General features: G+C 40.4%; 1 protein-coding gene across 1 annotated transcript in view; it reads right to left on the bottom strand.

Annotated features, from left to right (window-relative positions):
• Positions 1-5,978, bottom strand: part of si:ch211-196i2.1 (collagen alpha-1(I) chain) — a 99,242-nt gene extending 93,264 nt beyond the window's left edge. The window contains exon 1 of the mRNA XM_051412947.1: positions 5,655-5,978. Coding sequence (XP_051268907.1) covers positions 5,655-5,778 — 124 coding nt within the window. The 5' untranslated portion in view covers positions 5,779-5,978. The remainder of the gene's footprint in view (positions 1-5,654) is intronic.
• Positions 5,979-12,229: the final 6,251 nt, after the last annotated feature.

Below are 12,229 nucleotides of genomic sequence, written 5' to 3' on the forward strand. Positions count from 1 at the left end.
AGCGCTGTGCTTTTGATCTGGTTTGACTTGGGAGCTTGGTGGTGTGACATAAGTGTTGCAAAGTGTACCAAAATAAATTTGAATGAGGATAATTCTCTGAAATTGTGTGCCTGCCAGACTTTTGTATCACACTTTTAAGATGGTGTTATATCCGAATCTGATTATCGCCTGTGTAGATACAGAAACACCTTAGTGACCCACAGTTTGAAATCCAGACTGAGGTTCAATTAAGACAGATGACTTAAATAGATGATAAGGTGACTTATTGTGTGCAAGTGGAAAAATCTAGACACAAAAGTTAGAGTAACTACAAATATTAGGTATTCATCTTCTTGAGACCAGGGTCAGAGCACTGAATGACATTAATCAATCCAGTCATTTCACTTTTAAGATGCCTTTTCATGATTTAAGGGTTGGTTAAAAAGAAATTTTGACTTGAGGAGGAAGAAAATGTCACTGGAGCATCTACAACTAACAATAATTTTTGTTATTGATTAACCTGCCTATTATTAATTTCATTGCCTGTTTTCTCCAACCAGCAGTCCAAAATTTACTAGAACTATCACTTTTTATTTAAAATTTTAACAGTTCAAATATGGTTAATATTCGGACTGAAACAACCTGTCCGTATTCACAATTGACAGTCTATGAGTGCAAAAGACCATTTGAAGTAGTTTGCCTTGTGAGCCAGCAGAGGGCAGTAAATTATGCTAATAATGTTACGTTTACTACAAAAATGGGAGGACACTAGCGAGAAAAGCAAATCAGTATGTGGTAGTATTTTGGGTTCTACACCGTAGACCCTAAGAAAGATGAGGCTGTTTGTCGACTTTGTAAAAAGCAGCTGTCTTACTCTACAATGAAGACAAATCTGTGGAGCATTAAGTGTACAACCTTGTCAAACTGATACTATTCAGGTTTTTTTTTTTTAAGTGATGGCCCTAAATACCCTACAGAATATAATTCATAATCATAGGTTAAGGCATAAGAGTAAGAAACAGCAGTGAATGTTTTGCTTTTTTCTTTAAAAAATGACTTGAATAATAAAATATGTTGCTGATTAATTTTGTGTCAATCAAAAATTTAACTAATCATTATAGCTTTAGTCAAGATCCAACCTAAATATTATTAGGAATAATCATCTTGGGATAATGTTCCACATCAAATTTCATGAGAATCTGGCCGGTAGTTTTCAAGATATCTTCTGTGAGGTTTCAAAGGGCCGACATATTTAGGGGCCACCACTAGAAGGGCAAAACATTTTTGAAGTTGGATAATCTAAAGCACATTTATGTCATCTAGAGTATATACGATCGAAAAGTTTACAGCTATGTCTGTGAAATGATGCCTTCCCAAAATCCCAAAGATGCATGAAAAGAATCACCTGACACTCTCACGCAGAAGGTCAAGAAGGTTAGTCAGCAATTTACACTTCTGAAGAAAGTGTGTTAGTGCTGGGGTAGCTGTCAGGTGAGTGGATGGGTGATGCTGAGCGGTATGGAGACACTCAGACACAGGCAGACCTCTTCACCACACAACTCTTCAGCAGAACAGCTGTTCTGCAAACTGCAAACTGCAAACTAACTCTTGCGATACTGATCTCATAGGGTCAGAGGTTACAGTAAGCTATTCCTGACATGTGGGAGTCACATATCACAGCTAGATACGGCTGACCTGGAAGGATGGATGGATTGCAAATGACAGAAACACCTGGGGCCAGACGCATAAAACTTGAATTATTTAGATGAGAAATTGTTGTACACACAAAACAGGAAACACGCACACAGTCTTTTAGTAAGATTTACGAACCTTGCGCACGTCTGTTCCACATGTTTTTCCCCTCATACATCTCAATCATCCTGAAATTGTGCGCACCTCCACTACACTTCCGATCATTTCCACAATTTATTGTGTGTCCAAGGTGTCTACGATACCCTACCCAGTCCAGCAAACTTTTACATCTGTGGCAAAAGTGAAACACGCTCCTGCCCTCGTTTTTCTGGAAGACGAATCTTGTGAACCTCCTTAGCAGCTGCCCGAAAAACTACTGGAGATGGGCGCCATCGCTGGCGCCATGACCAGGTGCTCAAGGCGGTTGCTGAGAGTGAAGCCACAGCCATTAACACCAAAAATAGCCACCACAAGCCGAAGAACATCATGTTCCTCAGAGCTGGCGAGAAGCCCTATATACACAACCTACAGTGTCAGTACTCCTCACTATGGACACAGACTGGCAACTGGAAATGGCCCTGCGCAAACAGCTGAAGTTCTCAGCCCAAGTAACACGGCTTCAACTAGACATGATCATTGTTTCAGAGTCCACCAAGCAACTGATCATCTTGGAGCTCACAGTGCAATGGGAAGTGCGAATGGACGAAGCCAACGAGAGGAAGCGCACCAAGTAACAAGAGCTTGTGGGAGATGGCGTCCAAATATTTGCAGTGTGTCCACTCTGCAAAGCATTCACACTACTGGGCATCACAGAGGAGGCAAAGAGGACGGCTATCAGATGTGCTACTGAAGCTGCAGAGAAAGCCACCAGGTGGAAGTGGATTAAGAGGGCAGATCTGTGGGCCAATGCCGCTGGGATGCAAGCTTGGGTCTGATCAAACCCGGCTGGGTCACCTCAGCGAGGGTGTCTGATGTTGAAAGACCCAAAAGACCCAATGACCCCAGGTTCTATCACTGTTGATTTGTCCCAGCGCATCTGCAGGGTGTATCTTTTATCAAAGGACTACGTGGGGTATGCATAATAATGACGCTGAAACTTTTCCTTGCAGGAGATGGCAAAATCATGCTAGAATCCATCTTGCTCAGATTTATGCAGTTGTGTTGAGTACAGTGGCACTGCACCATTCAGCAACCTTTGAGGAAGTACTGGCAGCTTCAGGGGTGGACAGTTTCATCACACCTGGAAAGTTTATCTTCCATATATCTGAAGGCTTTTCTTTATGGAAAAGATGTTTTTGCTCGTCTCCGGACAGGCTTTGATAAGTTTGACTAGGTTATATGGTTCGTTGATTTGACTGACTGTTCTGACTAAGTTAGCTAGTGATAGATGGACAGACAGACAGATGGTTCATTCAATCACTTACCTACTATTTCTTTAAAGTGCCTGCCTGTAACACCTCACCAGGTGTGTCCTGGGCAATACTAACAGTAGATCAGATAAATCCTCTGTAGAGAAATTATGGGTTAAATGTCATTGTGTAAATGAATGCAATTCAGCACACCTGGTTTAAAAGGAATGCTTCATGTAGGTATATGTGATTCATTGCAGTCATAGCGGGTGCAAATATGAAGGTGAGTGACTCTTGCACAATAGTAGGGGATAGGTTCTCTTGTTTTTTCTGCTCTTTTATTTAAACCTTCCTAACCTGAAAGCTGCTATATAAAACTACTAAAAAAAATTAATAAATGCAGGAATAAGGAGCATACCTGCAGCAAGTCTAGCACTGACTGAAAACTGCAATTACAGTATGCACTACAGTGCCATAATGTTGAAAGATGGATTTCTTTCCAAGTCACCTGAGATCATTTCATCTTGGAGTTCAAACTGGTTCATGTCGCCAATATGGAAAGTTCCCAAAATCCCCACATGAAGTCGGCATCTGGTCTCACATGACTTTGTGAACCACATGTGTAGGTCCTACAGCTCTGCGAGTCAAACAAGCTAACAAGCTGACCTCCGCAGCAACATTTTGCTGTAGACAATCTTAAATTGGCTTGAATCATTGTATCAGCAGAAATCACACATTTCCAAATCAGTTCAGTTACGTGTTACCTGATACGTGAAACAGGGCGAGATTTAGCTGAACAATAACAATAAACGCAAGTAGATTATTACAGCAGTGTTACATAACCATCGGGGTATTCAGTGATATACAGTGAAAGTTTACACAAGGCTTTTGACGCTATGCCATCTACGGTAACTTTCCGAAAACACACAGTGGAAACATTCAACAGGCTGAGTTCGGTCAACACGCTGCAGGACTCATCTGTCACTTCATCGGCCTAATCCAAACTCTCAACTGGTCCCCTGCTCTGATGTCTCTGATGTCTCGCCTACAGATGATAGCAATGAGGAAATGTGACAAAGACCAAACTGTAAAATAAACATGTGTGATGCTCTGGAATCCAGACATGACATACTCTGGGCGCCTGGCAGAGCTCCAATTTAAGATCAATTTCAACAGGTCATGGATGGATTAAACAAATCCAATCCAGCTCAGAACCACAAAGTAAAGCTACAGCATGTATACTACTGTCACTGTATCAACAGTCCTGATAAAACAAAGGAGATCCAAATACTGAAAACACTGAGGACACAACAGAGCTGGCTGAGGAAAACCATGTTGTGATTAACTAAGTCTGCTTGGCACAATAAAAGCATTCCATATGATTTAATATGAGTTTTGGCTTCAGTTTCCTCATGTGTTTTATGCAAACTAAACACATTTCGTGTGCATGATGTATCCAGCAAGTTCAAACGTCTCTTTTGGGTCACATAAACAGAAAGTTATCCAACTGTGTGTGTTCCTCTATAGAAGTCTGGATTGTTCGTCTGGATTTTAATTCGCTATCAGAGATAAGAGATTTTATCTTGGCTCAATCTGATTTAATGGACTTGGCAGCTTTGAACAAATGTTTTTTGACAATTAAGTTTCATGTTGAGAGGCGAGACAGCAGTAACAGTACACATCTAAGGCTGTGTTATGGTTGCAAGGTTAGTGAAGCATTTAACAGCGTGAACGGCACATTAATGAAACACCTCAGATAGATTTTGGTTTTAAAGGCTTTAAATTTATGAGTAGACTTGTTGGTGCTGAATAAATAACAGCAGGCTGCTAATTTGAATTACAAATGTGCTCTACAAACAATTCTTAATTAGTATTTTTCTCTTTGAGGAGCTGTTAAAGTAATTGAAGAAATACAATTGGCCTGTAGTGAAAATAGTTGAAGCCTTGTTTCATTGTGGTCTGAATTCAGTCGTCACAGCCTGCCAAACAAAGTTATTCACTCAGTTTACAAGTGTTTTGGGTTCAGTCTCACAGCGGAGAGCGATGAGATGGATATATGGAGTTACAACATTGAAGTTGGACTGACTGAGGCTGCAGAGAGATGGCTGATGGGAAGTGGAAGAGTTTCATTTGGACACAAACTGCACTGAACAAAATGATGTAATCAGCTCCAGCTGATCAAATCTCCTACATGAGCCCCAATGTAGCTCTGTTATTAATGCACCAGCAAATCTGTAATGACTGGGGAAATCACAGTTTACACAGGACGATGAAGGAAAGGGTCACTTTTCACAGTAGAATTTATATTTTTGTGGGTTCTCAAGAGAACAATTTTTTGTTTTATGTTACATAACAGTAGATTTTGGTTTCAGAATTTAAATTTCATTTTCCACAAGTTTTTAATATACTAGATAACTTTAGCTGTCAGTCACTCTACTTCAAAGCAAACTCTTTAATTTCAGTCTTTGTTGGAGTTAAATGTTAAAGAGTTGACTTGTTCACTCAGAGGAACTCAATTATACACAGAATTGGCTTCATTTCCACTCTGAAAGCTACAATGTAAATCGTTTTTAATGTGACGCACTTTAAAGAAACAGCCGTCCAGAGGCTCCGCAGGTGTAGCACCACTCTTACCTGCGCGCAGCATCCCGGAGCCGGACTCGCCTCCAAAATCCGCCGGTGCATCGTCAGGTGAGGCGCTGCTCGTCGTTGTGAGCCCGAGAAGGCAAAGTGTCCATTTCAACAACAAGCTGAACATCTTCCCGGTTTAATCACCTTTGTAATTAAGTTTTAAAGACATGCAAAAGAGAGAGCCAAAATGTGTTCTGGACGTAAACCCAGCTCTAGTGTGGTTCTCATTAGTTAAAAGTCGAAGTGAGGAACATCGTTGGACGGCACTTGAACTTGGACTGCGATACAGACTAAGTTGTCATCCTCTTCACCTCTCTTCCTCAGGCAGCCACAGGCTCTCTCCTCCTGCAGCTGTATCACATCACCGAGGCACCCAGCGAGCCAGCGAAGGCCCCGCCCCCTTCTTCTAATGTGGACCAATTAAAACCCTGCAGAGCCCCCGCCCTTTTTATTTTAAAGCCTGTCTGCAACCTATTTGCAAATTGTTCCGTTTTAATTAGAAAGATTGAGCCTTTCTTAGTCTCTGAGAGATAGTTGGACCTTTCATCACTGCAGTCTGATTATACCGCTGCATGAGACAACACTGGAGCTAAATGACCAACGTGGAGTCATATAATCCTAATTTTTCTGCTGATTGGTAGCACATGAAAGCTAGAATGTATAACATAGGTTAAGTACCAGACAGAGTAATGCATACTGTACATGTTTGTATAGATGACAGGATTACAGTATCACATAAGCTCCCACTGTTCTTTCTACTCTTATATTTACTCTTTTAACTCTACTTAAGGGCATGCCATTTAGTGTTGCACTTTCATTAAATCTGAAATAAATGACATTTTAGCTTCTTTTAGGGAAACAAGCTGTGAACACAACATTTGTTAATTTTTGGTAGTCTTCAGAAGATAAAAGCAGAACTGTGAACTTTTTTTACTAACAGAAAAAAAGTTCATAGTTGATTTATTCAGAAAGATTGCAGAGGTGGAGTGAAATGAGCCAGAGAGGAGGAGGAGGAGGGCAGGCAGAATGAACTGCACTGGCATCAGACAGACAGACAGAGAGACAGACAGACAAGATCCAGGGATGAATGAACCTGAGGCACAGGAGACACAATGTCAGACAGGAGAAAATGGCTAAATGAGGAATAATCAAAACTAGACCCTGAGATTGGCCGTGGTGTCTGTACCACATTAGCAGACTGAACAATGTGGGTTGAAGAGCCGGGGATGACATACTGCAGAGTGTTGGTTAGTGGATGGGATATGGGTGTGCAGGTGATTGCAGCAGGAGGATGATGATTGGAGAGCCACACCCAGACAAACAAACAGACACACACACACACACACACACACACACACACACACACACACACACACACACAATAACACAAGGGAGGGAAAGAACTGGAAACATCCGGGCCATAACCGCATTGACGTATGACCTGTTAAGTCGATATGGCAAGATTGTTAGCAATCATTTGCCTATATATACATTCATCAATATTCTCATTAATTTGGAGTTGTGTTTGTGACCACCTGATAAATGTACAATAGTCCTGCTCCTTTTAGCTCTGTTTTTGGTCTCCACCTGGCTGAAAACAGTTGAGAGCTATGAGGATAGAGAATCGAATGAATACAAGGTAAAGCCAGGGAGCTGGAGAGTTGGGTAATTATTCTCCAACCCTTTAAAAAAAAATGTGGAGGCTTTGTTGCCTTTATGTTAATAGGACAGCTCAAGATAGACAGGAAAGGGGGAGAGATAAAAGGGATGACAAGCAGCAATAGGCCACAGGTTGGACCCAAACCCATGGCCTCCGCAGCAAGGCCCCATATCTATCTATCTATATATATATATATATAATATCTAAATGTTTGTCCATTAGATTTACAGTGAGATCTGTCATGATAGCACCAATTTACCATCTTCATACCAAACAGAAACATGTTTGTTTGAGCCATGTGCAACCTGTCTAGTGGTGGAATTGGATTGGATGTGTTAAGATTTCCCCTGGATGTTTAAACCTGGGCCCTATTTTTACATAATAAAGTTTTAGAATTGGTCCAGTAGATTGCCGCAGCCAGCAGCCGCGGAACTGATGCAATGACTGCAACATAATCCTTGGGGGCAATTGTTCCCATCAGAAGTCCAGTAAGAGACATTTTTTGTTAAGCGTAAGATCCTTTTTGTTTTACCAGGAACAGGAGTCACGCTCGGAAATCTTGGAATCAGAAATCTCATCTTGCTCCATTTCTGTAGGGATCCTTTTCATAATGTTGTCAGACACTTAGAATAACATCATCAGTGACCTATTGTAATGCACTGCAATGTAAGAAACATACTTTTAACTTAAGAATGTATCTCACACCCAAGTTTTGTTTCCAAATGTAAAACTTGGTTTTAATTCTCCCGTATTAAAGGTCCAGTGTGTAACATTTAGGAGGATCTATTGGCAGAAAAGGGAATTGTCATTGGTGTGTGTTTGTTATCTCTGAATGACTTGTTTTTATCTACAGAGGGAACGGGTCCTCCACAGAGTCTGCCACGTTGAACCGCCATGTTTCTAGGTTAGCTCAGAACGGACCAACACTGGCCAACACTTGCCTACATACGGCGAGTTTCGTGGCCACCATAGTTTATCCTACACACTTGGGGGGCTGAGCTGTATTCAGCTGGTTACAATTCAGTTGCAATGCTAGATGACACTAAATTCTACACACAGGTCCTTTAAGTTATTAATAATGGCTGTTAACTTTAAAATTGTAGAGAGCTATTACCTAACAACATTCGTGAGGAATATGGAGTATCAGTATTGGATTCAGATTCAATAAATACTATCAAAACCCAAACCTAATCATAAGACATTTCAATGCAATCTTCAGGGATCTACATCTTGTAATTTCATAATCATACCTCTTTATTTAAGGACTTATATTCATACAAAATCTATAGGTACAGTCGAAATGACTGTGGGAGAGACAGTCAAGTAACAGATCAGGCAGCGAAGGATTCAGCCACACCAGAACCTCTTTTCTGAGAAAGAGCCTTGTTTCCCACTTTGGTGGTTCTGTGATAAAATGTTATTCAAGCTCTTTTTTTTTCTTTTCTTCACCTGAAACAGATACATTGTGTGTTTAGATAATCAGAAATACAACCAGGAAACAAATTGTACAAATCATGGACTGAATGAAGTCAAACAATGCCTCTTTTTTTTGCACATGCACATTTTCATTTCAGAACATGCAAACAGGACATGTCCAGAGGGGGCAGCCATTGTAAAACTGTAAGAGGAAAACTCCTGTTCATGTAGGGCTCGTTAGAGGTCTGAAAATGGAGGATCTTTTTTAAACTCTACCGTAGAGATACACACAAAGCTCTGCTCCAATATGGCAACTTACAGAAACGTTTCAAGACCATGACGACAAGCAATCTATTATGTTACCTTTAGAAAGAACAGAGCCACGCCTGCAATTAGACCTTATTGCTTTAAAGTCTAGAATGTCTCCTTTTAGATGATCCATCAAATAGATTGCACACGTATGAGACAACAGGAAGTCAAAATAAAACAGGGAAATAATCAGACTTGGATCAAATAATATTTGCAAATAATTTATATGTTCATAAACTTGCTATGAGTCAAGCCAGGACAATACACAAAGCACTGAGGGTCTGTACTTTTGATCTAATCTGTATTTAGATTCAAAATACACATAATGATAGCTAATCCTTCTATGCATGTGCAACATTTGTTTCATTCAAATAGTTCCATTGTTTCAATGTTCAAAAATTCCCTCACTCATAAAAACCTTAGTTTTTTTGTCAATCAACTATATCATGTGTTTTAAAGGGTTACGTTTGTCTGTGTAAACAAAACCTGATATAAAGCTGATTCTGTGATAGAGTTATATTGTTTCTAGAAACTGTTAAAAACACATCAGTGATCCATACTGTTTTACTGGGTGTTCCTTCATTACCATGAACACACACACACACACACACACACACACACATACACACACACACACTGTAGTTTACTTTAATCAATCCCACATACACCATCCTGCTGCCAATCCCTGGAGCATTCAATTCCACGGCTGAAAATAGTTCCCAACAAATGATGCACTATTTACTCTTGTTTAAGTTACGTTTGCTGAAAACTAGGATGGCCACCTAAGGAAGTCTTTTTTAGACATAAAACTATACATTTGTGATAAGTTTTTTAAGATTCACTTTTTCAGTAAGAACCAATGTGCTTGGGGCTGAGTGCCACAGACGGGGCAGGAAAATACCGTAAGACAGATTAACACATTGTTGGTTTTGTTGACAATAACAAAACTATAGAATATTGCCAGCTTTATCCTTTAAGTAGATTTGTTATGCCCAGTGGGAAGAGGGACAGAGTCAGAGTGTAGCCAATGTGTTGCGTTAGCCTGGTGGGCTAACAGTCAAAATATAGCCTCAGGTCGGGGGTTTCAAATCTGGCAGCACCAGTTCAGTCAGGTTAGCTCTTAAGAACATGGGAACAGGCTTTGCATTGGTATTTTAGGCGTGTGTAGAGCTCTGTTCATGATATAAAATGTTAGTTCAGCCCTCTGCTATTGACAGAATATGTCACACTAAAACCACCATTAATCCTACTTATGTTTTTTTTTTAACAAGTTTAAATACAGAAAAAATATTTAGAAATATAACTTGACCCAAGTCTGGAAAGAACACAGTTTTATATTTTGAGTGGTTCTATCTGGTTAGGCATCATGCATTCAACTTGCCAACCTCAAAAATGCCCTGTGATTCACATATATCAGCTTTACCATTTGTGCCTCAGTGTGTGTTGTCAATTCACTGTACATCATATAATACAATTTACAACTCTTCATACATAAATGTAAAATTTGGTCGCAGTCACACTAAAGCCTGAACCTGGAGATTCCAGAGGGTAAAGCTACAGGGCAGATGAAGTGTCGTCTTGTTGCATAGCCCTACTTAAAGTCAACAGTCAGCAGCAACAACACAACTCTTTATTGTACCTGTGGATACACAAACAGGTAATCTCGCCTACAAACCCTCACCAATTCTGCTCTCAGAGGAACGAGATAAGAAGACAGGAAACCCATGACATTTGGGCAAATATGGCAGAGATGAGATATATATACTGTACGCTTAAGGAGGCAAGTGTTTCTGAATATGAGAAATTAGAAATTAAAAATTGGCACTTTTCTCCATTCAGAGACCATTTCTACCAACTGACTGGCAGTATATTTGAAAGAGAAAGGCAAATTCTTACCACACACCCTTAAGCAAAAGTACAGACACAATTTTTTTGACAAGTTCAAGACCCTGGCATGCACTACATTGCTTACTTTGGATCTGTAATTCTGACTTACCTACCACAAGATTCAGTACAAAAACGTGTTGGTTTTTTTGCATTCTGTCCATTATACCAGATTCAAACTTTGTTCTCTATACTTTTTCTCAGCTGTGAACATACTTACATCTTCTATTATATATTCAAGTCCATCTGACCAGGCTGCATCTTCATACATCTTGGAAAACGAGGCACTTAGTATTCAGCCACATAACGTCAAAAAGATATCTAGTCCCTACGTGCACTCAAAAAATTTACATCTGGTACAATTTACAAAAATGTGATCTGGAAATTTGGCTCTAGACCTATTCTAACCCATCCAATTGTTTAATTTTTGTCATATTACTCACTGTGTCCGTTAGGTGTCATGGCAGAAGTTTAAGACCTAAGTCAATTTGTTTTCCTAAGATCAGTTCTGGTGAGAATTCGGTGATAACCCCGAAGCTGATGACGAAAAAAATCAAAATTAGGAATATAATTTGGTGGTAGCATCAATATGATCAAGTTGAAACTCTTCTCTCACCTACATGGCAAACATAAAGAAATGAAACATACAAAAATAAAAACTGTTGCGAGCAGCCATATAAATACCAGGAATGAGGCATTCAGATTAGTCTGAAACAGTTCATAGTTTCACTCAAAGAATGAGGAGATTTTGGCTTTTGTCTTCTGCTCCAACACTGATTTTACTGGCCAAGGCAAAATACTTAAGGGTCTTCACATGTGCTATAATTTCAGTGCAAGTACAGGGGGTAGAAAAAGTAATCAGTGTCTTTTTTCCTTAAAGAGTTTGTTGTATAAAAAAGGAGATTAACACTACAAAGCTGGAATGATTTCTGATCCCCTTTTACAGCACTTTCCACTGGGTTTTTTTCTTCTGTATCAATCCGCTGGCTTCCCATCAGCTTGTAGGACCAAATTGACTCATCCTCAGTTAACAGTTTCCTACCGCGTTAGCACCAGTCCTCTTCCTCCCTCTCCCTGAGACTTCCTGTTCCTCGGCTCCCAGGCCCAGACGCAGAGTTGACCCCGACGGTGAAGTGGTATCCATTAGGAACCCCCCCTGCACGGCCCTGCGAGGTTGGCGCTGTAACAGGCGCAGCAGCAGTTCCGTGTGAAGCTGAGGCTGAGGTGGAGGCAGTGGTTCTGGCAGAGCGTCCCCCTCCGTAGCTGCTCACAGTGTCCTGGAAGTCCTCTGTCTCTTCAAGGAGGGCCT

This window comes from Dicentrarchus labrax, unplaced genomic scaffold, assembly GCF_905237075.1.
Source record: "Dicentrarchus labrax unplaced genomic scaffold, dlabrax2021, whole genome shotgun sequence".
Taxonomy (NCBI): Eukaryota; Metazoa; Chordata; class Actinopteri; family Moronidae; genus Dicentrarchus; species Dicentrarchus labrax.